The sequence below is a fragment of the Fringilla coelebs genome, assembly GCF_963513975.1.
Source record: "Fringilla coelebs genome assembly, chromosome: 25".
In the NCBI taxonomy this organism is placed as follows: domain Eukaryota; kingdom Metazoa; phylum Chordata; class Aves; order Passeriformes; family Fringillidae; genus Fringilla; species Fringilla coelebs.
The window spans coordinates 2,212,722-2,239,343 of NC_140051.1; the positions used below are offsets into that span (position 1 = coordinate 2,212,722).

The 26,622-nt window shown below is 55.4% G+C and overlaps 1 protein-coding gene across 1 annotated transcript in view; it reads right to left on the reverse strand.

The window, feature by feature from the left end:
• NECTIN1 (nectin cell adhesion molecule 1) overlaps positions 1-10,166 on the reverse strand; it is a gene marked incomplete at its 5' end in the record, with an annotated part of 90,883 nt that extends 80,717 nt beyond the window's left edge. Inside the window, one exon of the mRNA XM_084221584.1 lies at positions 10,085-10,166. Within this exon, the coding sequence (XP_084077710.1) occupies positions 10,085-10,166 (82 nt within the window). The remainder of the gene's footprint in view (positions 1-10,084) is intronic.
• Positions 10,167-26,622: the final 16,456 nt, after the last annotated feature.

The window sequence follows — 26,622 nt, forward strand, 5'->3', positions numbered from 1 at the left end:
AGAGAGGGACAGCTCCCAGCACTCCTGACAAGGAAAGGCACACAGAGGTGAAGGGAGCTGGCCAAGGATGTTCCAGGGAGCTCGTGGCAAAGCCAGGAAACGCTGCCAGCCCTTCTGAGCTCAGCCTGCCTTTGCCATCACCTCCAGGCCATTCTTTCCCTGTAAGTAAAAGCTGATTCACGCCTGGTAGGAGTCGGTGTGAGGCAGCAGATCTTCCCATTGCCAGTGAGGTGCTGTCAGGTACTCCACGGGCACGGCAGCATTTGAAATGTCAAGAGCACAAAAGAATATATGTACTTAAGGAGAATGAATTGAGCCTTTTATTTCCAAAGTGAGTTTCGAGGCAGTGAAAGGTCTCAGATCAATACCTGCAAAACTGCAAATTGGAGTCCTCCCCTTTGCCACAGAGAGGGTGCAGCTGAGACAGCATCTGCACCAGCAGCCTGCCCACAGCCCTGCCAGCCTGCCTCAGCTCCGACCTTCAGGACTTGCCTTCAAGTGGCAGAGGGAAACTCCCCCTTCCCTTGCAGCCCTGGGCTTTTGTTCCCCGGATGCTGATTTATTTAACTTGGGTACATTCTGTCTAGGGAACAACCTGAGTCCTGATAAACTCGCTCCAAGTGCACACTGAGGAGGAGGCTGCTTCATCCTGCAGGTACAGACAAACCCCAAGGGGGGTTTGCAGCGCACGGTTTGAGGTAAATCCAGGGGAAAGCTCAAGTGCCAGGCTGGCTGTGGCATTTTGGAAGGTGAAATGCAGTCACCTGCTCAAGTGCCCCATTGCAAAGAGGCTTTTCTTCCCCTCCCTGCCCCACAGCTGGCCCCGTGCTCAGCCCCAGGCACCCCTGGAGAGGTTTTCCCCATCCAGAGCTGGGATCAATACAGCTGTCAGGCTCTGGCCACACTACCCCTGCTAATTGGGATTACAGCAGGCAGACTGCAGCTCTCACTCCATCTCTCTGTCGCTTGTCATAATGTAATCAAAATCTCTCTCTCTCTCTCTTTATCACCCAGCGTGACAGGAGCAGAGGCAGCCCCAAGACTACAGATTCCTCCAGATCTCACTGGGGCTGGCCCAAGAGCCCCTCACTGCCAAAACTCCAACTTTTGGATGAGCAGGATAACGAGAGAGGTGGCCTGAACCCCCCAAGGCAGGAAGGGATGGGGATGTGGGCAGGGGTGTGACGAGGAAGGAGCCTCCCTCCTCTTCCTCGATGCCTCCTGCCATCCCAGGCTCCTGCCTCACCTCAGCCACAGGTTCCCAGTGGCTGCCAGAGGCAGAAGTGAGCAGGGATCACTGGATAAGGCAGGAGGCAGCCTGGCACGGGGCACGGAGCAGGTCTCAGAGCCAAAGCTCTGTGCTCACACAGGAGCCCCTGCACGTCTCCTCCCCCCTGCTCTGAAGGCTCGGCCAATTTACAGAGCCAGGGTGATCCATCCTGGGCAAATGGTGCAGCATCAGTGATTTGTTGGCCATTATCAACCAGCAGAAATGCAGGGCTGAATTACCCAGAGGAGGGGGGGATCAGCAGCCTGGACGTTCCCAGCTCCCCTGAGAGTGGCCATAAACAAAACTTAAATAATTAGAGTGCTTGGGTGGAGATGCAGCCTCTAAGTATTCTTAGGCTTGCGCAAATATAGGAAATAAATTCTTGGAAGGTGCCAGGCTGGATGGGGCAGAGGGAGGCTCATTTTCCAGATCACTTGAGAGCAGCCGTTATAAATCTCAGTGAAAGATGCACCTCCCCAGGCTGGCGATATTTTTAAACTCCAAGAGAGAGAGAAAGAGGGGGGGGGAGAGAGAAAAAACACATTTTAGTATTTACACCACAGGCGAAATGGGTATTTAAAAATCAGGGTACATTTTCCAAAGTCTGTTCCTGCCACGCCAACAAATAAAGAATTTTCTTTCTATAGTGTGCTAGCTGGCAATATTAGCCCCAGAGAATTCACTGCTACCACCATCATTCTGTTGTGAGCTGAGAAATCAAATTCCCAGAAGGACTGGGGGAGTCAGGGGATAAAGGTTCTTTCACTGGCAGCTCCAAAGTGAATCAGCAGCAAATGCAAATCCTGGGGATCCTGAGGGGTGACTCCTGCCCTGTCCCTGCTTGCTGGGTGTCTGGGATGGTGTCCCAGAGGAGTGTCCCAGCCCTGGTGAGGCCCCCTGAGCTCTGGAGCTGGGAATCCATGGATGAGCACAGGCAGGATCACCAGGGCAGTTTTCCTTCCCAATCCTTCCTTGTGCTGCAGTTGGCCAGAGCTGGAGTGGGCACACCTCAGCTGGTTTTTGGGTGGACATCCAGGACACCTTGTCAAGAGCTGCCTGATCAGGGGTGGAATGAGGCTGCAGGATGTGAGAGCTCCCAGCCTGCCTCTCTGGAGAGCCCCAGGTAAGAGCTGCCAGGGCTCTGCCTTTCCCTGCAACCACTGCAGCCTTCCTTTCCTTCAGTCCTGCTCCTCAATCCCTCCCTGGGCACAGAGAACATTCCCCCTTTACAAGCTCTGCTCTGTCCAAGCCTTTCTCCCTCCCTCCCACCCTGCTGCCATCCTCCACAGGATCCCAGCAGCTCCTACCCAAGGAGCACACAGCACACCCATCACAGCTCCCAGCAATTCCCCAGAGAAGCCTCTTGCAAAGATCAGAGCACTGACATCACTCCCTGGGACAGGAGACCCCCACATCCTTCCCCCTCTTTCCCTGGGCTCTCACTGAATCTGAGCTCCAGGTAAATTTGGCCAAGCTCAGCCCCATCACTGAGAAAAGTCTCTCCATAAAAGTCACACACAGAAAGCTCCTGGCCTCTCAGACAGCCCCCAGATTTTGGGGGACTGAGCTGGAGGAAAGAGATCCACGACTGCCCTTTCCCCTCAGCACCCTGCACAGGAAAATAAACTCCCCATTGCCAAGTAAAACATCCAGCACTCCATGGAGCCTGGCAGAGCCCAGAGGGGTCCTGTATCCAATGGAAACTGGCAGCTGAGATGAATTACAGCATGGCAGGGATGCTGCTATGCAACACATCCCCGATCCTCAGCGGCCATCGACGCGCACAGCCCCGGTCCTGCCCCGTACCCTGGGATGTCCCTGCCTCCAGCACGGTCCCCAGACACTCTCCTGGTGCAGCTGACCAGGGCAAGAGCCCAGAGAGGCCCAGCAATGAGCAGCTTGTGCACCACCAAATCTGCTGCTGCCTCCTGTTCCAGCCCTTAGAACAACATAAGACAGGCAAGAAAAAGGAAATACAACCCCTCCAGAATGGGGGAGGTTGTCTAATTGTGTATTCTTACATCTCCTAAACTGATCTGGATTATCCATCCTTAACATTTCCTCTGGTTTTGGCACCCCCAGATTAGGAAGGCCATCAGCACTGGTGGGATCAAGACTCTGGGCTTGTCTCCAAGGGGTCTCTGCTGATTGTGTAGCCCAAGAAAAGTCAGGGTAAAGCTCCTTGCATGCCTCTTCCTAAGAAAAATATAGCCAGAGCTTGATGCAGGTAATTCTGCAGTGCAAAGTGTCCTCCTGACTGCAGGCTCTGTGGGGTTATTTCTAGAAGAGGTTTCAAGGCAAGGGGAATCTCCATCAGGGCCTTGGGGTTGGGTGAGTTATGACTGCACAGAACTGATAACTCGGGGCTGGGAACTCAGAGCTGATAACTGGCACCAGGCTCACACTGGGCTGTCAAGGACAGGGCAGGGTTCGTCCTCCCTCCTGCCCTGAGTGCCACAGCTCCTCACAGGGCAGCCAAACCATCCCATGTCAAGCTGCTCTGCATGGAAATCAGGAACAGAGAGTGACAGAAACTCTGACCTCTCTCCTCCCCTACTTCTCCCATTAAACTCTCCCCTGGGTGTGTGACTTCTGCCCATCAGGGATCACTTGTAACCCTTGGCTCTGCCAGGGCACTCAGCACAACAACCTCTAATTACAGCCCTCTTCTCTTGAGTCACACCAGCCTCTTGTAGCCATCAGCACCAGACCCTGAGCCCACAGCCAGAGCTCTGCCCCCAAACTGTGCCCTTGGGCTGTGCAAATGGTCAGTGGAAAGCTGCTCCAGCAGCACTTCCCTTGAAGGGGAAATGAAAGAAGAACGAAATTATGAAATGCAACCTGGTTTTGCACATGTGAGAACCTCAGAGCAGAGAGCAGACACTCTTAGGACAATTCCTAGGTGAAATCCCTGCACCCACATGACACAGCTCCACGGCAGCAGCCTCACTGCCTGGAGCCACACACAGCACAGGGCTGGCTCTGCTCTCAGGTGGCCACACTGCCCTCCATGCCAGCCCCCTGGGTCCCTCACAGACAGCCCTTTGTGCTGGAATGGCTCATTTAGCCCTGGCTAGCAGCACCCTCTGTCACTCCTGGCCGTGCTCCTGATGCCCCTCTCCAGCACACGGGGAGGGAGGGATGGATCTTCCACAAGAGAAGCAAAACAGCCCCAAAACTATCCTGATTACAGGGAGAGGAGTGCTGGGAAGGGAGGTGGAGGCTGAGTCCTCTTGCCTAAGCAGGCTTGGGAGTACCTGCTGTCTCCCAGCCAGGTGGTCCATCTGGTGCCTGCCGCTGCTCCGAGGCAGGGATGTGATTTGCAGGTCCTGGACCACATCTGGAGCATCCCTGCATGGTTGGGAGCAGATGGAAGCACTTTGCTGTTTCCTGCAGCTAGAAAGGCAAATAGGCTGGGTTGGAGGACAGAAAACCCCCTCCATTGTGCTCCAGCTCCCAGGGAGGAGAATCACACTGCTCCTGCCTCTCCTGGGCTCTTCTCCCTGCACACCTGGAGGCTGAAGTGCTGTCCACCAGTCCCCAGCTGGTCTGGCTCAGAGCCAGGGAGGGCAGGCCCGCAGCAGAGAGAGGAGAGTTGGGTGGATAATGCTTAGAAATGCTTCCATCTTGCATCACACCCAATAATGTCAAGGCAGGATTATAAAACCTCCTGCAGGGACAGCTTTGTGGTGGGGGAATGGAGAAGAGATGGCTCATCAGGTTGGGTCAGTTCCTCCCACCCACCCCCAGCATCCCACAAAGCTGCTGACGTGACAGGAGACCTCTGTGCCTCCCTAAGCTGGGCCCTCCTGTCCCTCTGAGCTGGGGACAGCAAGGGACAGGAGCTGTGTCCCCTCCTCACAGCCAGGAGCTGCTGTTTGTGTGCCCTGCAGCAGAGAGGAGCTGCCACAGCTCTGCTGGGAAGGGCTGCAATCAGTGCCCAGGCAGGACAGACACTCGGTGGCAGCAGGAGTTGGGCTCCACACGTGTCCCCAAGGAGCTGGGGCACAGCACAGGGCACAGACAGTAACACGTGCTGCCAATGTCACTTCCCAGCTCTCCATGTGACAGAGAAGGGACGTTAAACCCAGCGTGGAGTCAGAGGGGAACCTCTCCTTCCTTCCTCTTTGGCATTTGAGCAATTTTCTCCTGCTCCAGAGCCAAGGGGTTCCTCTTGAGAACCCTGGGTGTGTGCTGGGATGTGCCTCAATCCGGCCTGGACTAACCCTGGCAAAAGGTGCACCTGGGAGAGCATCCATGGCTCAACACAGCCAGGAGGAGCCGAGGCATGAGACCTCTGATTCCTCAGTGAAACAAACCTTCACCTGAAACCCTGCTGTGTGTTAAACAAACCTTCAGCTGGAGCGCTGCTGTGGGCTGGGAAATCTCCGTGCTGGGACGGCTGAGCTCTGGTAATTAACACAAAGAGGTGTCTCCAGTGCAAACTGGGTCCCTGCTCCAGCGGCTGGCGGCACCAGCTCACCCTTCAGCAGAGCTGCCCTGATTTAATCTGACGTTATTTGAGAAAGCAAGCTCTCCAGGGGCTGTGAGATTGGAGAACCTTTCTTTGTCCCTCCCTCATTTGTTTCTGCTTTTTTGCACTGATAAGCCTGGCTGGCCTGTGAAAGGGACCGAGCAAGAGCCATCAGCACCTCGGGCAAGGATGTTGCAAGATTCAAACCCTTTCTTGGCAGCCCTGAGGACTGTGGCCATCCTCCTGTGGCCACCCCTGCAGCTCTCACACACAGCCCAACTCCAGCTCTTCCCAAAATGTTTGGCTTGGAGCAAACCAGCCCGGTGGAAGGTGTCCCTGCCCGAGGCAGGGGGTTGGAAGGAGGTGATCTTTAAGGTGCCTTCCAATCCAAATCCTTATGGATTCTGGGATTAAAACCCCTTCTTCCTGCAGTGCTTGCCCCATCCCTGTCTGCTGGCAGTGCTGTGTGACTCCCCAGGTGGGAAGAGGTGGGAAAAGGCTGCTGTCCCCCCAGGCTGTCCCCAACCTAGTGGCACTAGCAGAGGGCACCAGGTGCCGGTGGCAGCCAGGCCTGGGAAGCAGGTCATGGACAACCTGCTCTTCTGGTTCCTCCCATGATTCAGCCGAGGTGTGAGCCCTGCTCAAAGGAGCCCTGTGGTGCCTCCCTTTAAGCTTGGCTTTTGTGGCTGCTCCAGCTGCAGCCCAGAGCAGGGGTGATGCAAGGAGAGATGTGCCGGGCTCTGCCAGCATCTCCTCGGCCACCAGCTCATCCCAAGCACTGGAAGCGCTGCTGGATGAGCCCCTGGAATCTCCCCGTGGAAAGAACTGGGCTGGGAGCTCCTGCCTGACCAATGCTGCTGGTTCAGGGGGCAAACAGCATCTTTGCCATGGGACAGACACCCCCTGCTCGTGGGCTGAGCTGCCTCTGCCCCAGCCTGGTGCCTCACCCACGCTGACACACTCAGCAGCTCCTCCGTTCACGCCAGGGTAAAACCCGACCGGTCGGTTTAAGTGAGGTTTAAAGAGAAGAAAATCAGCCAAAGACAGGCTTTTGCTTCCTGAAATAGCCTGATGCTGCTGTTTATGAGTTTTGGGAGGAGGCAGGTGGCGGGGAAAGAAAAAAATAACAACCGAGAACTCAACCCAAAGGCCGAATGAGACTCTGGCAACTTTTTTTCATTTTGGAATCTACTTTTGGATGTTAAAGCGGCTCTAGAAAGTACAAGATGGAGCAGATCCTGCAGTGACACGCTCTGGCTCTTCCCAGCACTCCAGAGAGCTGTTGTAGCTCCCCGAAATGAACCCTCCCTCCAGCTGCAGCCAAGTTTGACCTCAGCCCTGCAGGTCACCACGGCTCAGCCAATGCTCCTTTGATGGAAAAACCCCGTGGCAAAGCAGCTCCAGCCACCTCTGCAGCTCTCCCCTGTGGAGCATCTCAAAGCACTTTGCAAAGTGTTCCCAGGCCCCTCTGGGAGAGCAGGAGGTAGCCCAGCAATAGCAGAGAGGAATTTGTCTGCAGCCAGCGTTTGGGAGCGGAGGCCCAGATGTGCAGAGGCAGGACCAGGCACAGATGATGCCTCTGCTCTGTGTGGCTGCATCTCAAGCTGCAGGAGCCCCACGGTGGGGATAAACAGACAGATTGTTAAGGCTTGTAAAGCATAAATTGAACTGCAAGTGTTCCTAACCTCTGCCTGGGATCTCTCCTCCCCTTCCCCCACGGCTTTCTGTAACCCCTGTTGATATCAGTATCTTGAATGGAGCGTGAGCTGATACCTGGTTCCAAATGGATGGGCATGGAAGGCTGCAGGAGCCATGAATTGAATCCGTTCTGGACGATTGAACCGCTCACATTAAAGATAATTTGTAAAGCAGATTTTTATACGAGACTCCTTACAGCTTTTACAGTGGCGGAACATTTATTTCCTTATCGGAGCAAAGGAAAAAAGCTAACATTATCTGAAGGGGGAGGTGGGTGGGAACGGAATGAAATGGCATTGATCAGCTGGACATGAAAGGTTTTCCAGGGAGCAGGCACTGCTCTGATCCTTCTTGGGTGTTAAGTACGAAACCACATTTTCCAACAAGTCCACAGCTACTGATTCATGTGTAGTAGAGGATCCTGAGTTTCCTCTCCTTGTTAAGCAAGCTTGTCTGTATTCAAAGCTTAAATACAGCTTTATATATGTTTATATATATGATTTTGGCACAATGCATTGAGGAACTACGTGGGGTCTGGTAAAGACTCTCTGCTTTGTGCAGCGCTGTGCTGGTCCTTCCCTGCAGCTCTGGGTCCATCCACAGCACCCAAACGAATGAAATAAATGAATGAATAAACATTTAATATCCAGGATCAGACGCTCCTGCAGCTGTGGTGCATCCACCACTGAACTGGTTGGGCCGAGAGTCTCGCCCACACAGGCTGCAGGGCACTGGTGCTCAGGGCCAGGGTTTGGGGAGGATGATCCTCCTGGAACACTGCAGAGCTGGCTGTACCCCGGCCTTGGCAAGGCACCACGAGATGCACCACTGGCTTATCCTGGCAGAGCTGTCAGCGGGACAGTGCAAGACAAACTGCCACGCTACTGCAGTGGCAAGAGATGGGCTGCTGGCAGCACAGCCCTGAGAACAGCCAAAAATAGGAGAAAAAGTCTCTCTTGGCAGGACAAGGTGAGATGCCAGGCTGTGTCAGGGTCACCGCGTGTCTCCTTGGTGAAAGCAATTCCCAGGGGAGCACAAAGTCCTTTCGGTTTAGCCAGCACAGTCAGCAGAGCGTTGCTGCCCCTCCAGCGCCTTTGCCCGGGGCTGTGCGGAGCGGCTCCTCCACGGGCGGGAGGATGAGGAGGGAAGGCCGGGTGAAGAACGGCATGGAAAGTTCTGAGACTCTTGTGAGGAGCCAGAGCTCAGCCAGGCACCTGCCTGCGAGCACAGAGGAGCGCGGGGAGCCCGAGGCTGTCCCTTCCGTCACCTCTTTTTGCAATGCACAGCAGATCCCTTTGTCCTGGGAATACCGAGGTGCACCCAGCCCTGCTTTCTCATCGCCCTGTTAACCTTTTCCCTCTCACAGCCTCCCTGGTTTCTGGATCACCACCCCCTCCCGTTCCATCTCTGTCCTCATCCATTTTAACCAGACCATCCAGTCGCTGGGATCTGTTGATCTCCCATGTCCTGATGTTATCACATCCCCGTCTTTGCCAGGGAACTCTGGGCCCTGGCGTTTGCTCTGATGGCCCAGATCTCGCTCCCATCTCAGGGTCCCAGCCCAGCCAGCCTGGCCGCTCCTCTGGGACGCTGCCCCAGCCCCAATATCGGAGGAGTGGACGCAATTCCACCCTGCCTCCATTGCAACTCCTCTCCAGCTGCAGATCCCAGCGCTGCTGCGGGCACAGGCTGGATCCGCTCCTGTGCCAGCGCTCCAGCCCCAGCCACCGAAAAGGCAAAACACCGGCTCTGTTTGCATCTCTCAGCTCATTCACAAGCAGATTGCCGATCCCCTTTCCATGGCTCCGACTCCCGGAAAGCCCTCCAGGATGGCATTAACCCGTTCTGCACTGGAGCAGAATAAATGAGTCCCCGCAGGGCACTGGCCAAAGTGGGTCACTCGCCCGCTTGCCAGCGCTGTGCCGAGCCCGCGGCAGGTCCCAGCCCAGGGAAGGGACGCACGGACCGCTCTGCCACCGCCCGGGTGGCTCCAGCGAGCTGGGGAGCAGCCGATGCGCATCTTTGCCCATCTCCGCCGTTCCAGAGATGGATCAGAACCCAAGGGATGGATCGGAACCAAAGAGATGAATAAGATGCCATCAGGCAGCCAAGCTCAAAGGCAGCGAAAGGAAGCGCTGAAAGCTGAGAGCGGTCCAGCCCCTCCGCAAAAGAGCCCGTGGGAAGTGTGTGCGGAGGGGAGCGGGGATTTTGGGCATGCTGGAGAGCCCAAACCCTCCGTCTCTCCTCCCGAAACATCTGCGCTCCGTGCCCAGCCTCGTGGCTGCCTTTCCGGGGAAGCCTGGCTGCTGCGCCTCGCTAGACGCTGCTCGATCCAAAAAGCAAACAAACGGCCTCGGCTCGCAGGGCTCCGGAGCCCGCTGCCTGCAGCTGCTTCCAAAACAAACGAGCGTGCTGTTCCGAGCCGAGCCGGCGCTGAAACCGGCCCCGGCTCTTCTCCCACCCTCGCACAGATGCTCCCACACCTGCTCCGCACCCCAAAACGCCGATCCCAGCCCTCCCCGCCGCTCCGCAGCACTCCCCGCACCCCCTTTCCCCCACGGGTACCCCGAAAACCCCGCCGGGGCTGCCTCCAGCCCCGCAGCGCCCCGGCGGAGCCCAGCGCCCTCCGGGGACAGGCTCACCTGGTAGGAGCGCGGCTGCCAGGATGCAAACTCCGATAGTCCACCACGATGCACGGCAACTTGTCTGCAGCCGTGAAGCCATGAGAGTTCCTTAAGAGCGATGGGCAGGGGTCGGTCTGGCAGCGCCGCGGGGCCCCCCACCCTCCCAGCCCCCGGTGATGCTCAGGTCTGCTTGAAAAAAAAAAAAATTCAAAAAAAATAAAAACAAGATCGTAGGTGGGTGAGGACAAAGAGGCGGCGGGAGGGCGGGAGGGCTCCGGGGGGAGCTCCGCACATCCGCGGGGCCCCTCTGGGCGGGCGCGGGGCGCTCCGGCCGCGGGGCAGCGCGGGCGCTTCCTTCCGCAGAGCCCGGGCGAGTGACGAGAAGGGGGGGGGGGGGGTGGAAAATGCGATTTAAAAAAAAATAATTTTTGAGAGCAAAAAAAAAAAAAAAAATCAATCAAAAGAAACCCCAGTCAAAAAAGAAAGAGGGGAGGCAAAACAAATAAAGAGCAGCGAGGCAGAGCCCTCCGCGGGCTGCGGCGGTGCCGTGGCTCCGGCGGCGGGGCTCGGCAGCCCCCGCCCGCTGCCCGCCCTGCGCTGGGGCCCCGGCGGCGCTCAGGCGGTGCCGGTGCGGGGCCGGGCGCGGCGCTCCATGGCCGGGCGGGGGGCGCGGGGCCGGGCCGGCCGCGGGGCGGGGGTGCCCGGGTGCGGTGCCCGGGTGCGGTGCCCGGTGCGGGGCTCGGCGGCCGCGCTCGCGCTCACGCACACACTGGCGGGAGGAGCCTGCCCCGTGATGTCAGCGCTCGGCGGAAGGAGGGCGCAGCGTTAACCCTTCGGCCGGCGGCTCCCGGGGATGCGCGGCGAGGCGAGGGCGGGACGGGTGGCCGGGCTCGCCGCCCGCCCCTCCGGATGTTGGCAGCTGGCGGCAGCTGGGCTTTGTTCGCCGTGTCCGGCCGCGCCGCGCAGCCCAGGGCGCCTCGCCGTGGGTTGGCGGAGGTGCTCCTGCCTCGCCGCACGGGGCTTGTGGACTTGAGGTGTTCCCGAATTCTTGAGCTGTTCCCGAATGCCTTTCGGACTCCGGAGCGCCCGGGCCGCGGCTGTGGCAGTGCCCGGCGCCCACCTCCCCGACCGAACACATTTTTCACCCCGCGCGATGTGAGTGAAATACGTGGGACCTAAAGCGGCGATCCGAAACGCCCGGCATGTGGATACCGCAGCGTTTTCCTGGGGCCTGCTGGAAGAAGGAGCTTGTTGTGGCCACCCTCTGTGTGCGCCGATGAGCGGGAGGATTCAGAGCTGGCACAAGAGCTGATGCGCGGGAGGAGGGGGCAGCGGTTTCGCTGCGCTTTGTAGCAGCCTTTATTATGTGGACACAGACCCAGCCTTTGTGGATCTCTCGCTAAGGAGGTGTTTAGCCTGCTAATGCCGGCTCCTGAGCTGCCCTGGCCTCTGCGAGGATGCTGAACCCCAAACAAAGATGTGAACAACAATGACAACAACCAACAACAAAGTCATGTTGATTTCAAGCTCCATTAGAACAACACAGGAACAAATCAATGCCTGGCAGGCAGAAAAGGACGGAATCAGTGGGGAAGGATACCACACATAGTGGGAAAGGGAAAGGGGGGGGGGGCAGCCAGCAGCTATAAAAAGATACCCCTAAGGACCCCTTCAGCAGTCTCCTCCTCCTTTTAATTCCCTTAGAAGTTAATTCCTGTTCAAGGGAAGGATGGGCAGCTCTGTAACAAAGCGGATTAGGCAGATACAAGGTTTGTTCCGAAATAACAAAAGTTATTACGTAGTAATGAGGTTTAGTTAATAGAATCCCAGACTGTAAGGCCGCTGGGATTCCTTTGGACATCCTGCCTGTGGAGCTGAGGCTGCTGAACTGATGATTTCTGCCTCCTGCCTCTTCTCTAAAGCTGCAGACCTGAGCTCAGGAGGGCAACCCCCAATCCTTGTGGACAGGCAGGCCACGGGGAGCTCCCAGCATCCTTGTTGTTGGTTGGTTTTCCTGCCCGTGGAGTGTTTATCTGTCTCATTTCAGTTTTAATCCATAAAATCTCATTATTTCCTTTCCCAACTCCATTAAAGAGATACCTCCGATGAGACATTGTTCCCCTGGGCAGGTCTCTCCGAGTTACCATGGAGTTCTCCACATTAACAATGCTCCAGCTTACATTATTCCCAGGGTTACATTCCCCTTTCTCCCACTTATTCTGTTGTCACTGCACCTCAGCTGACATCCCGGAGATCTGTGGGGCAGCCACACCTCAACTCTCCTCCTTTGAGCTTCCTGCTGTTCAGGTGGGGGAAAATCCACATTTCCCTTCAAGAATCTGGGGAGATTTCATAGAGCCTTGGGGCCTTGGCTTCCCAAATCACAGACCTCAACCATGTGAGACAAAAATGTAAATCCATTTAGCAGCAGCAGCAGCAGCAGCAGTGGACCATTAGCCCTGGTGCATGAGGCCTGACTTACTGAGCCAGAATGTATTATTTTCATGATCCTGCACAAAGCAAAACCCATCACATTTGGCACAGTTCTGGCTGTTAACTTCTAAGATTTATTACACAGTGCCATGGGGGCCCCTGTTCTGCAGCATTTTGTGAGTCCAAAATTTCCGTGAAGCCCAAGGGGACTTGTGCATGAGCAGGAGAGGCAGGAGCAGAATGCTCTGGTTTGGCAGTTTTTTGTTATTTCTAGGGGAGGAAGATCATAATATGTAACATATTTAATTGCATCATGCTTTATATTGTTTTTAATTTGGGGAGGTCTCTGTGTGCATGGCCTCTGAGGGGCTGGGGGAGCTGCCTCCTGCTTTGCTAGATCAGCTGGCTGAGCCCATTTTTTACTTCTTTGTTCTACCCCTCACGACAGTTGGTTCCTAAAACTCATCCCAGCCTGAGATGAGGAAAAGGAGCCCTGCAGTGATAAGGCAGGGGATTTCAAGGTTCCTACTGCAGGAACACATGAACCACTGTGAGACTCAGAAATCCCTTCCATAAATCTCTAAATGTATTCCACTACAAACAAAGAGAGAAAAAACCAACACACCTGGTGCCTCAGGTAGAACTGGGCTGTGAGGAACCCCACCTTCTCCAAGGAAAATCATTTCTAAAACTGCAATATTTACCCTCTCTTGGGTTTTAGGGGTGGTGAAAGTCTTATTTTAGGTGGCAGGTAGCCACCAAAACAGAGATCCAAATCCTTTCCTGTGCACCCCTGTGAAATCTGGTTTAGGCACAGACCCTGGAAGTGGTGTAGGAACTTGGCCCACACTTACATAAGTTGTCACGCCAATATTACTCCTGAAAATCGCCATTAGAGCATGAAACAACATTTGGCTGAAAAAAAAAAAAAGAAAAAAAAAAAACAACAAAAAAAACAACAGGATTGCAGTGTTTTGTCCTCGCAGCATTTTGGCCGTTCTGCTGGCACCGGCGTTTTCTGCTGATGCTGCTGTGTGAGGTAACGTCTCCTCAGCAACCTGCTGGAATGGGACCTCCCCAAACCCTTCCCACTGGGAAATGTGGGCAGCAGGCAGGGGTTGGGATGGGTTTGGGATGGGGCTGGCACTGGCACAGCTCCTTTGGATGAGGGGTTGGTGAGGGCTCTGCACTGGCACAGCTCCTCTGGATGGGATCTTCCCTGGCGAGCTGATGCACATCCTTCCCCAGGGTGGAACAGTTCCTGGAGTCAGACTTGTCCAAATCTTTCTAAAGCAGCTCCTGGCTGCTGTGGAATGAGCACAGAACCGGGGCTGGGCTGATGGATGGCCCTCGGGGGAGCCAGGAATTCCCCCAGTGTCTTCCCAAGCAGTGGCCTCTTCCCAGTGGCTCCCTGCCACTTGAAAGGCTCAGTGGGAACGGACACCTTCTCTGAGATTTTTACAGTTATGACTACCAGAAAGTCTTGGAAGGAGGGGAGGAGGAGGAGGGGGGAAGGGATTGCTCTTTCAAGCATTCCTCGGTGGGGTTTTTCAGCTGCTTTTGTTTGCTGCAGAGCCCACAGCAGAGAGCTGTCACTCCGAGCTGGGAGCGCGTTTGACACTCCTGTCTGTGCCGTGTACCTGGTGTGTATTTGCTGCAGTGCTGATTACATTAACTCCCGTGTTTATAAACATTTGGAATCAGTGCAGAAGGCTGCGCTCGGTGGAATTTCAAAGCCGGCACCGGTTTTATTTTTGCTTTTTCATCTGTAAACACACATAATGCCCGGCCAACAATGGGGGATCAGGGGTGCAAAGGGCTTCCCGAGCTGATTCCCTGCTTGGCTTCACTTCTGAGCTCTCCTGGTGCAGCCTCCTACATGAACTCACACACACACAGCACACATGCACTGCACAGGCAGCTCACACCGCCAGACCTCCGTGCACCATCCGATTCTAAAAGGCAATTCAGCGCTGACAGTCGTTGCTGCCCTGCTGTTCTCTGGATAGGGCCAGCAGTTAGAGGAGGAATTAAGTCTGAACTGGGGAGAAAATTGCCTCCCAGTTAATGGGAGCTGATGCGAGCTGCGAGCAGGCTGCAAACAGCAGTGGGGGTTTTTCCTGAGCCCCTCTGCTGAAGGGTTGGTAAGAGCCTTTCGGTGCTGTCTGAGTGCCTTAACCCTGGCAATCCCCACAGCACCCCCTTGTGAGGCTGGAATTAAACCGTAATCCTCATACACGGAGAAAAGAAACCCGGCCAGATCAGGAATCCCAGCCTTGCAGGAAGCAGGATGAGTTCTGCTACGGATTTCCAGTGGAAAGCAGCTGGAATTGCCCAGGGCTGGTGGGCTTGGGGGGGACCCACGGGTTGGAAATGTCCTGCAAGGGCTGGAGTGAGGGGCTTTCAATCCAGGGGAGGAATTTGGGCTGGAATCTGGGGTCCTGCATGGGTAAGAGTGATGCAAACAACAACCACTGGCCCAAGGTTTGGGCAGCAGTGCTGAGCACTCCGGGGCCTCCTGCGGGCTCTGTGCCAGCCTGCTCCCACCAGCAGAGAACAATTCCTTCATCAAAGCTATGAAATGACTCCAAGCAGGAGCTGCTGCCTTCCCAGAAGGATCTGACATGGAAGAAGGGATTGAAAGGTCTCCCTTGCACGCACACAGAGCGCTGGGGATGGTGTGAGCGTGTCCTTGAGGGCCAGAGGCAGGCAGGAGATGAGGCACAGCATCCACAGGGAATGGAAGCAGCAGGAACACTTCAAAGGGCATTGCTGATGAGGTCGGGCAAGGGGAATTCTCTCACAGAGGCACGGGCACAGCTCGTTCGGAGCAGCAGTGACTGTATTAGAAAATAGCATTTATTATTGAACAGCTCTGTGCCCTGCCATCCCCAGGGCCCTGGCAGTGCCCATGCAAGGAAGGCAGGACACAGAGTCCCCAACCAATTCTGGGAGCAGCCTCCTGACGGGGGTGTGCAGCCATCCGTGAGGGAGAGCTCCCAGAGAGGATTTCTCCTGCCCTGGAAATTCTCTGACACGCTCTGCTTCGGGTTTGAGTCGGGATCAGGGCTTGATGCAAATTTACAAGTGGAAATAAGCCTTTTGCTTTCTGTGGTTGGACAAATAGGCTTCTCTTCCTGCATGAGCTCTTCTGGGGCCTGATCTCTGGGTCACACAGGGAGGTTTGAGGGTCTGTCTCATTTGCAGGCTGTCATGGCAGTGGCACGAGAGGGTGAACGTGATGCTGTGGCAGCAGAGCTGCTGTGATCGGGGAGCTGTGCTCCTGCAGCCATCCCAGATGTGAGGGGCACATTGCCATAGGCAGGGCAAAGCCACTGCCACCCTCTGGAGACCTGGACCAGATCCATGGCAGGCTGCAATTCTGCAGCAGCTCCAATGCATTAAGCTCACAAATCCATGCCAGATTTGGGAATTTTTGGTAATCCTGGAGTGAGTTGAGCACAATCACTGCTGTGAACACGGAGCAGCCCCAGTGACAGGGAAGGGACTGCCCCACTCAACCCTTGCCATCGTTTCTGAGGCACATCCAGCAAAGATTATCTTTTCTCTTCCCTTCTTTCAGCCATGTCAATAATTTTTGGCTGTCCCAAGAAAAGCAGGACCCTCTGCCCCCATCCACCAGTCCAGGTGGGAATCAGCACATCCCAGAAATGCTGATTTATCATCCCTGAGGCTGGCAGCTTTCACACTTGATAAACAGACTGCTAAAGGCTGAGTTCACCTTGTCTGCACCCGTGGATCTCCTGTGGGGAGGCTCTGGGGGTTTCCTGTGCACGTTCCCGCTCCACCCCAGGAAGGGAAGGGGTTTTATCTGAACAATGCAGAGTAATCCCCCTCCCAGCCTGCTTTGTGGATGCCAACTGGGCCTGCCTGATGTCTATTCAGAGGGGTTTTGCTGCAGTCTGAGGAGTTAGCAATGGGAATTTGGAGGCACTCCAAGGGGAATGTTCCTGCCAGCCTGCAGGGACTGCACAGGGGGCAGTGGTTTGGGGTGACTGCCCTGTCCTGGGGAACAAACCTCTCCTCATGGCCACTTCCCTCCTCCTGCCTCATGCTCCATCCATGAGTTTCTGCTTTCCTCTGCAGGTGCTGGAGGGAGGAGTCACCTGGGAAAAAATCATGAGCCCTTTCCAGAGGCTCTGAGTGGCTTTGCCCACCTGCCTGGGAGACCTGCTGGCCTGGCTAAACGGGCTTCACCCTGGGATGAGCAGGGCTGGGTGGGCAGGGATTGATGGAGGATAGCTGGGAAAACACCTCCTTTTCCCTGCTGGCTGCAGGGATTCTGGTGGTGCCTGAAGGACACGTGGAAGGGCTGCTCAAATTGAAATTTGAGTCCTCATGGCGCCAAATTTCCACCAGCCAAAGAAACTGCCTCTGCCCCTACCTCCTCTTTGCAGTTTGGGTTTATTTGTGATGGGAAAAAAAAATACTGGGGGAAAAAACAAATCAGTGGATCAATGGTAATTTAGAGCCCTCCCATGTGGAAAAAGGATCCATGCAGGCTTTGGGTTTGGGGAGACAGATTTATTTGCCCTCCCTCCTCAGTGTGACTCTGTTTCCATGTGCCATGAGCCCCTGCCACCCTGGGCACCCACTAAGAGCTGTAAAGTGACTTAATGAGTCATCTCCTCCCGAGCGGGGACAAAAAATGTCACATTAAATTTCTGTTTGTAAATGTTTCAAGTGTGTGGCTCCAGCTCTCTGACACAAAATGAGCTCACAGTGGAAACTGTCTGCAGGGCTGCATTTCCGTGGGGTTTTGGTGGGATTTGGTGACGTTTTTGGGTTCCAAATCCTGTTCTCATGGGGGAACAGCTAAGCCAGCACTTACACAAAGTTTGGTGGTATAAAATTCAATGTTTTCTACAGATTTGTGGCAAGGAGAAAACGTTTAGCAGCGGGAAGAGACCCCTGTGTTCAGCCTGTATTTTTGACACCTTTTTTCTCATGGAATTTTCTGTGTTCAAGGCCAGGTTGGGTCTGGTCACATTTTATTTTACCCTGATACAAACAACTGGGACAAGAATTCAGATCTCCCAATGCCTGTCTGTGGTACCTATTCTACCTCTCCAGAGTTGAGGCTGAGCCTTCATCACCTCCTGCCTCAGTTTGCCACCAAACATGGGAAGTTTGGAGGCCAAAAACCCTTTCAGTCATTTAACCCAGAGCTGGGATAAATGAGTAACTGGTTTCCATCTGGAGCATTATGGGGAAATTGGACCTCTGTGGAGGTGAAGTGTTGGAGATGGATAATGGCAGGGACAAGCTGTTAAGGGCTTTTTGTCCTTCTGTGGGCAGCAAAAGTCTCTTTTCTCTTTCAAGATAACCTGAGAGGAGCAGGGCTGTGGGCTCACTCCATTTGTCAAGTGATTCTTCTAAATGTATTTAAATACTTTTACAGCCTCTGTTAATGAAACTTTGGTGACCCTGGGGCTCCTGAGGGAATCCATCTGCATCTAAGTGATGGAAAATGAACTCGTTAATGGCTGGGCCCTGCTTAGTCAATATGGGATATCGATCCCTGGTGATGAAGGGCTGGATGGGAAGGGGTTTGGCTAAATGGGCTTTATCCTGGGATGAGCAGGGCTGGCTGGGCAGAGACTGATGGGAAAACACCTCATTTTCCCTGCTCACTGCGGGGATTTTGGTGGTGCCTGAAGGACATGTGGAAAGCCCACTCGAGATCTGATTGCAATCTCTGTTTTCTGCCTGGCTCCCGGGGTCTCCTCACCCCAGAAACTTTGAATGTCCCAATTTCCCCCTCTCTGAAGGAGAGATCACTCCCAAACCACCCAGCCCTGCTCCCAACACATCTAATTTCCTCCTGTCACAGCTGATTCAGCAGGGGCAGGGAGATTAGATAGGGATAAGGCAGGAGATAAAGGCTGGAGAGCTGAGCTCTGGGGGTCCCCTGGGAAGTGCCCTGAAGGGTTTGGAATGTTTCTCATCACCTGATGGGAATGATCCTGGGGGAAGGGCCTCTCCTGGCCTTGCTTTTGGGCTAACAAACTCCCCTGAAGTCTCTTTCCTGTTGCCCATCACTGAGGGGGAAAAAGGGGAGGAAATCATACCTGGAAATTTGGGGATCTGCTGCAGGAAATGGGGATTCCCTGTGTGGCTGTGCCAACACATTGCCCAGCGGGAAAGGAATGAGGTGGGGCAGGGATGACAGGTTACAAGAGGGAACAGCGAACAAAATCGATATTTTTGGTGAGTTTAGGGTGCAATCCTCCTATAAACACCAGCAATAAACGGTGTTGGGTTTGTTAAGAGCCCTGATCCAGGCTTCCATCTCTCCCCCAGGGCAAAGCACGGCCCAGGGAGCTGGGAGCAGAGCCCAGACAGGGTGAGCTGGTCGTGTTCCATCAGTGGGTGAAGCTGAGCTCCATCCCAGTGAGATCAGGACAGTGAGATCAGAACAGCAGCGCTGCCTGGGCTCCCCTCAGGGTCCCTCTGCTCTGCCTCGGGGGATCCCCCTCACTTAAAGGGATTGCAGGAAAAAAGGCAAGCTTGGAAAAGCCAGTGAAACCTTTCTGGCTCTGAAGCAGCTTTGGACACCTTTGGGATCTGCAGCAGGCAGAGCTGAGCAGTTTCAGGAGGGTGGGATGGTGCTGTGGCCTCGGGGGTTCCCAAATCCCCCGGGTCACATCCTCAGCTGATCAAAGCTGGCAGAACTGGGCTGATTTATGGCCACTGAAGCTCAGCTGCAGCAGGCCCACAGGAGAGCATTTCCTGAGCACTCTGCTCCCTCTCCTCTCTCTCCACTTGCCTTCAGTCACTAAAATCTGCTTCATTAACAAACTCTCCCTAATCACCGCTCCGGAGCAGCCGAGCACTCTGCCCACTGGGGCTCTGCGTGGAGCTCCTTCCCAAGGATTTTTCCAGCCAATATAACACACACTTTAATGACTTTTCTTGTTGGAGGAGGTGGAGCAGTGGCTCTACACAGTGGCTGAATGTTAGCTGTGAATCTGCCGACATCCTGAGCAACCAGACATCTTCCTTCCCTGGGAAGGGGGTGGTCTTTTAGCTAAATAAATAAATAAATAAATAAAAAGAAGGAAATTTGAGTCAGGGAGTCGGTGGAGGTGATGCTCCAGCTTTTAGGGCTGCCATGGAAAAAGTGTAAGGGTCTTTAAAGATTTCAATTTTGTATCTTCAAAGGAAAAACTCTTCCAGGAAATGCTAATCTGGAAGTGATTGGGGAGGGAGGGAGAGATAGGCATGGAAAAGAGCAGGTTCAGGCCTGGAGTGATGCTCAGGATTCGATGCTGGCCCTGCACCCCACGGCTGACAGAGCCCTCTCCAAACCCTGCATCCAACAGAGCACCTCAGAGCTGCTCTATTCCCATCCTGGCCCGGAGCCATCTGCGGGAGACGTCAGAGCCTCCCCCTCGCCTCCCTTCCACAGCACCTTTGCCATGGGGAGCAGCCCAGCCCAGCCCAGGCAGCCTCCCATCCCGGGGGTGGATTGTTTTCCCTCCTTCCCACCTTCCCTGATGAGGAGGAGGCCTATTTTTCTCTCCTTCCACGAGCAGAAATAGCTCCTGCTTGTCGTAAATCACCTCGGCTGCAGATGGTGAGTCACTGGTTGATCAAAGGAGAGACCCTTTTCTGGGTCTGGGAGGAAGAGTAGATGCTTCAATAAATCATTGGGAATCAGCAGCAAGGAGTGTCCCTTGGGTCTGAGGAGAAAACCTGGCTGCCCCCTCCTTTGTCCCCGTGCCCCTGGCATAAATCACAGATTTTAGTGTCAGGAGCGGGGACAGTCACAGATTTTAGTGTCAGGAGCGGGGACAGTCACAGATTTTAGTTTCATGAGTGGGGACACTTGGTTTAGGATCCCTGTCACCAGGTTTAGGATCCCTGTCACTTGGTTTAGGATCCCTGTCACAGCTGTTCCTGGGTGTTGGGCAGGGCTTTGCTGCCCTAACCATCACAGCTGGGCAGCAGCAAGGGGACAGGCACTGTGGCTGAGGGGGACAGACGTGCCAGGAGTGCCAGGAGCAGGGGATGAGAAGGGACAGAGTGCTGGCATGTGCCACTCACTGTCAGAAAACGAGAGGAGGAACGTGGAGTCCGACGGGATCAGCGTCAGCGGGGCACGGCTGTGACAGGAGCTGGCAGGGAGGTGACAGCAGCGGGCAGGCAGGGAGGGGAAGTGCCAGCCTGTGACACAAGTGCCTCGGGATCCAGGATAACACACAGGGCACCTGTGGCAGGCTGGGAGCGAGACCAGGAGCAGCACGGCAGCGGGGAGAGGAGGAATCCCTCATCCCTCATCTGAATCCCGAATCCCTCACCCCAAATCCTGAATCCTGAATCCCAAACCCTGAATCCTGAATCTCTCATCCTTCACCCTGAATCCCTCACCCTGAATCCCTCATCCTCATCCCTCATTCCTCATCTCTCACCCCTCACCCCTCATCATGTATCCTGAATCATCATCCTCATCCTCACCCCTTACCCCTCATCCCTCATCCTGAACCCTGAATCTTGAACCCTGAATCTCTCGTCCCTCATCCTCATCCTTCTTCCTCATCCTCACCCCTCACTCCTCACCCCTCATCCTCATCCTAATCCCTCACTCCTCATCCTCATCATCACCCCTCCATCACTCATCCTCATCCTTACCCCTCACCCCTTACCCCTCATCCTCATCCTCATCCTCATCCTCATCCTCATCTTTATCCTCATCCTCACCCCTCACCCCTTATCTTCATCCTCATCCTCACCCTCACCCCTCACCCCTCATCTTCATCCTCATCCTCCCCCTCACCCCTCACCCCTCATCTTCATCCTCACCCCTCACCCCTCATCTTCATCCTCATCCTCCCCCTCACCCCTCACCCCTCATCTTCATCCTCACCCCTCATCTTCATCCTCATCCTCCCCCTCACCCCTCACCCCTCATCTTCATCCTCACCCCTCACCCCTCATCTTCATCCTCACCCCTCACCCCTCACCCCTCACCTTCATCCTCACCCCTCATCCTCACCCTCACCCCTCACCCCTCATCCTCATCCTCACCCCTCATCTTCATCCTCATCCTCACCCCTCATCCTCATCCTCACCCTCGCCCCTCGCCCCCAGCCTTCCCTGGTGGCCGCAGTGCCTGCCCGGGGGCAGGACGGGTCCCGCAGGGGCGCGGGCGGTGTGACACCGGCAGGAGCAGGGACAGACCCGGGGTTCCCCCTGTACCCCGACTCTCCTCCCCTCTCCCGCCGTCTCCAGCCCCTCCGGGAAGGAAGAGACATCAATGGCTCTCGAGGCAGAGACTCCGCCGAGCCGAGCAGATGAAGGGTTTGCCATCTGTGAACAAGTTGTTCTGATTGAATTAGAGAACATTTAACATTTACAGATAATTAGGAACAGCCACCCATTACAAAGGCGGAGGAGGGAAGGGGAGCTTTTGAAAGGCGATTGGAAGCTCCTTGACACATCAGCCAGGGGAGCTTTTCAGACACAACTTCTGAGCCTTTCCAGATGCTTTGTGCTCCTTACATCCCCGGTTCTTGGGAGCCAAGAATCTCTCCCTGTCTCTCCCTTCTGTCCTCTCCATTACTTTTTAACTGCCTTTTGCCTTTTTTCTCCCTGCCAGCACTCAGCCAGCTCCTCTCCGGGAGGTTTTAGCAGGGTTTCCTCTTTGGTCCCATACTGGGCCGTCAGCTGTGAAGCAAAAGGGAAAGAAATTTGCTTTTCTGCTCCATTACTGTCACAATTCCTTCGGTCTGGAGCCGGGCTGTGCAGCCATGGGGAGGGACAGCCCTGAATGCAGAGGCTCCTGTGCTATCCTGACCTCTGCAGGAGAGACCTGGACCTAAAACTGGGTAGGATTTTATTGGGTAGGATTTTATTCAACCTCTATTACAGAGCAAGGCAAATACCTTTCTAATAGAATTTTTCTTTTTTGTAGATAAAAAATAGTAAAATATGTAAAATACTCTCCTTTATGCTCAAAAATACAGTTTCCTCTTTTTATCCTTGCGCTTCCTTAACGTGTTTTTACATCAACAGTATTAAGAAAAGCACGTTTGCCATCCTTTTCTTTTGAGCGCCAAAGAAGCTCAAATTCCCCAAAACACAAAAAGAGATGATTTCCATCGCAAATTTCCTCTGAAAAAAGAGCTGGCATTTCTCAAGCAGCTCGAGCAGTAATTGCCTCGCAGCAGTGCTGGTAATTTCCCTGCATCTGCTGCAGAGACACCCAAGGGGTGCAGCCATAAAGCTGTAGCTGCCCTTTGGCTGGAAGGAGCCTCAGCGATGGTTTTTGGGCAGCACATCCAAGGCTTGGCCTCTGCTCCCAGAGCCGAAGGCAATTCCAGCAGCAGAGCCGCGGGATCCCAGTGGGATTGCTGTGCCTTGCAGGGAAGAGAGCCCTGACAGAGAATGAACAGGTTTGTGCTTGGATGGAAGGAAGGAAATGAATGCCCAAAGAAATTCGGGATGCCCCGGAGGGGTTCAAATCCAGGCTGGACAGAGCTTGGAGCAACCTGGGACAGTGGAAGGCGTCCCTGCCCATGGCAGGGGGTGGAACACGATGATCTTTAAGCTGCCTTCCAACCCATTCCGAGAGTCTGTGAAACGGCAAACCGAGGTTTTTCCCACCAAAAACTCCCAGGAATCCTGTCTGGGACGCTGATACCGACACGGGCACGGCTCGTACCCCGTCCCTGTCCCCCTGGCGGGCTGTCCCCAGCAGGCGATGGCAGGACCCTGACAGACATCTAGTGGCATTTCCTATAACTACAGCCCTGCCGGGCTGCCCAGGGCCCGCGGGCACGGGGCAGCACCGAAATCAGCATCGGCCCGAGGGCTGAGCACCTCTGAGCTCCATCCTCTGCTCCGGAGCGAGCAAAGGGAGAAATCCGCCCTCCAGCAGGGTCTGGGACAGCCCGGCGGGGTCACTGCGGGCTCGCCCTGCACCGCCCCGGTACCGGCACCGGGAGCCAGGCTGGGCCGGGCACGGCAGCGATGGGGCACGGGGAGGGGAGGGATGGATGATGGATGGATGGATGGATGGATGGATGGATGGATGGATGGATGGATGGATGGATGGATGGATGGTGGGCACAGGGAGGGGATGGATGGATTGTTAGCACGGGGAGGGGATGAATGGTGGGCACGGGCAGGACATGGTCGGCATGGGGAGGCGAGGGATGGTGGCCACAGGGAGGGGATGTGAGCACGGGGAGGGGATGGATGATGGGCACAGAGATGGATGAATGGATGGTGGGCACGGGGAGGGGATGGATAGTGGGCACAGGGATGGATGGTGGGCACAGGGATGGATGGTGGGCACGGGGATGGATGGTGGGCACGGGGATGGATGGTGGGCACGGGGATGGATGGATGGATGATGGATGGATGGATGGATGGATGGATGGATGGATGGATGGATGGATGGGTGGATGGTGGGCATGGGCAGGGGATGGGTGGCAGGGGATGGGTGGTGGGCAGCGCATCCCCGCCGCTCCCCGGGGCCGCTCCACACGTGCCCGCACCCCGGCTGCGAGCATGAGCAAATGCCTCCAAGGGGGTGTCAGACGCGGTTACAGTGAAACACGATATTTATAACAAAGTGTGGGGGAAGGTGTCACATCACATCACGCTCATGCTCCGGCGCCCGAGACGCGGGGATGGGGAGGGCCAGCAGGCAGCGGGAGGAGCTGGCTCTGGGAACGCGGATTCCTTGCTGGAGCCCACCCCGAGCAGGGCTCCCCCGGGCCAGGAGAGCAGGGCAGGTCTCTGGTGGGTGCTGGAACTGCCTGGCGCTGTCACTCGGCTCCGGGAGCCGTGCCTGGCCCTGCTCTGCTTTCTCATGGGGAAAAATAAACTCCAGGTATCTCGGTGACCTTAAGCACTGCTCCATTGTAGCTTTTCTGCACGGGCATATCCCACTCGCTTGTGCGTCAGCTGCCTGAGGAGCACAGCCTTGCTGATAAACCTCGCCTTACCAAGCTGAGATTATGCCCTGTGATCTTTAGAATAAACAGCTCTTTGGAGAAAAAGCCGTGTCCCTGCACGCAGCTGGGATAGCACCTCTCCCTCCCTGGGACTCTGCGAGTGCCCAGCTCTTCCCAAAGAAGCGGCGGGCCAGCTCTCAGAGCTGCAGTTTCCCTGGATCCCACATGGAAATTCCCTCACGTGCCGCACGGAGAGGGGTGGGAGCTCCTACAGCCACACGAGTTCATTTCTGCGCGTCCATCCCTGCTCCTTCCCCCTGCCTTGGCACAGCAGGACATGGATGCAGTGCAGCACAGCCATCCCAGCCTTCTCTCAGGGCTCCCTGCCCGGGAGGAGTTTTGGCAGCTGCCTTTTCCCCCTGCTCGAACTCGGGAGCATCTCCTGAGGGCAGGCAGAGCTGCTGCTCCTCCCTGCAGGTCTGGTGGCAGGTACGGGCTGTCCCCACAGGGAATGGCTCTGTCCCCGCGGCTCCAGGCTCAGGGCATGTGCAGCTGAGCCCTCTGTGCTCTCTGGTCCCCTGTGAGTGACTCAGATCCAGCCACGCTGTCCCACAGTCCCTCGTGGGCCAGCCCAGCCCAGCCCAGCCCAGCCCAGCCCAGCCCAGCCCAGCCCAGCTCTTCCCCCGTTTCTCCCCCATGAGTTTCCTTTTCCAGCTGCTCAGTGCCTGCAGGGAGATCAGTGCTCCCTCCCAGGGTGGTTTGAGGTCAGTCTGAGCATCACGGCTCTGTCCACAAGTGGAGACCTCATCACTGCTGCTGTGTCCGTGCCAGCTTTGGTTCTCCTGGGAGTGCCCCTGCCTGCTGCCCCTGGAGTGCCAGCGTGCTCGGGGTGACCTTGGCCCCGTTGCCTGCCCTTCCGAGGCTGCTTCCCCGTGCCTGCAGCGCTGCAGCTGCAGTGCCTGGCTGGGGACAGCAGTGGTGGCTGCAGGAAGGAGGCTGGGCTCTCCCTGGGAAGGAACATCCCTGGCAAAGGCGCCAGCTCCTGCCCGCTCTGCAAGCAGAAAGCAAATATTAATTTTCCCGGGGAAATGCATGCTTGACCTCAGCCCAACCCTGAACTCTGCCAGGTTCCTCTGTCAGTGGTGATCGTCAGCAGGCAGAGGTGACATCAGCAGGCAGAGGTGACATCAGCACATTGATGAGAAGATGCCCTTGTTAAATTATCACTCAAGCCTGAGCTCCTTCACTCCAGGCATGAAAAAGAGCCAGGAGGAAAGAGGGATAAGAGCAAAGACTGGCACTTAAACCCCAGAGGGAAAAGGCTGGAGCACCTTGGCAGGTGTGCTGTGTGGTTAGTAGAACATTCTGGATGCTTTGGGGAGTGAAAGGTGCTGGAAATGTTCAGGGAGAACCTTTCAGGAGGTTGTAGACTGTGTGTTATTGTACAGGGGTGTGCTGGGTGCATTTTATTTGTATTGTATGGCCTGGATAGCACATCCCTGTTATTGCCATGGTCTGTACAGCCTGGATAGCACATCCCTGTTATTGCCATGGTCTGTGTGGCCTGGGTACCACATCCCTGTCATTGCCATGGTCTGTAGGGCTTGGATAGCACATCCCTGTTATTGCCATGGTCTGTACAGCCTGGATAACACATCCCTGTCATTGCCATGGTCTGTACAGCCTGGATAGCACATCCCTGTTATTGCCATGGTCTGTACAGCCTGGATAACACATCCCTGTTATTGCCATGGTCTGTACAGCCTGGATAGCACATCCCTGTTATTGCCATGGTCTGTACAGCTGGGATAGCACATCCCTGTTATTGCCATGGTCTGTACAGCCTGGATAGCACATCCCTGTTATTCCCATGGTCTGCATGGCCTGGATAGCACATCCCTGTTATTGCCATGGTCTGTACAACCTGGATAGCACATCCCTGTCATTGCCATGGTCTGTGGGGCTTGGATAGCACATCCCTGTCATTGCCATGGTCTGTGTGTCCTGGGTATCACATGTCTGCTATTCCCATGATCTGCATGGCCTGGATAGCACATCCCTGTTATTGCCATGATCTGCATGGCCTGTATAATGCCCCTCTGTTATTTCCACAGGAGGAGAGCACAGCCCGGCTGTGAGGATGCCGGACTGTGACACCCCAGGGACAGCCACCCTCACAGGACATTCCCAGTGGGA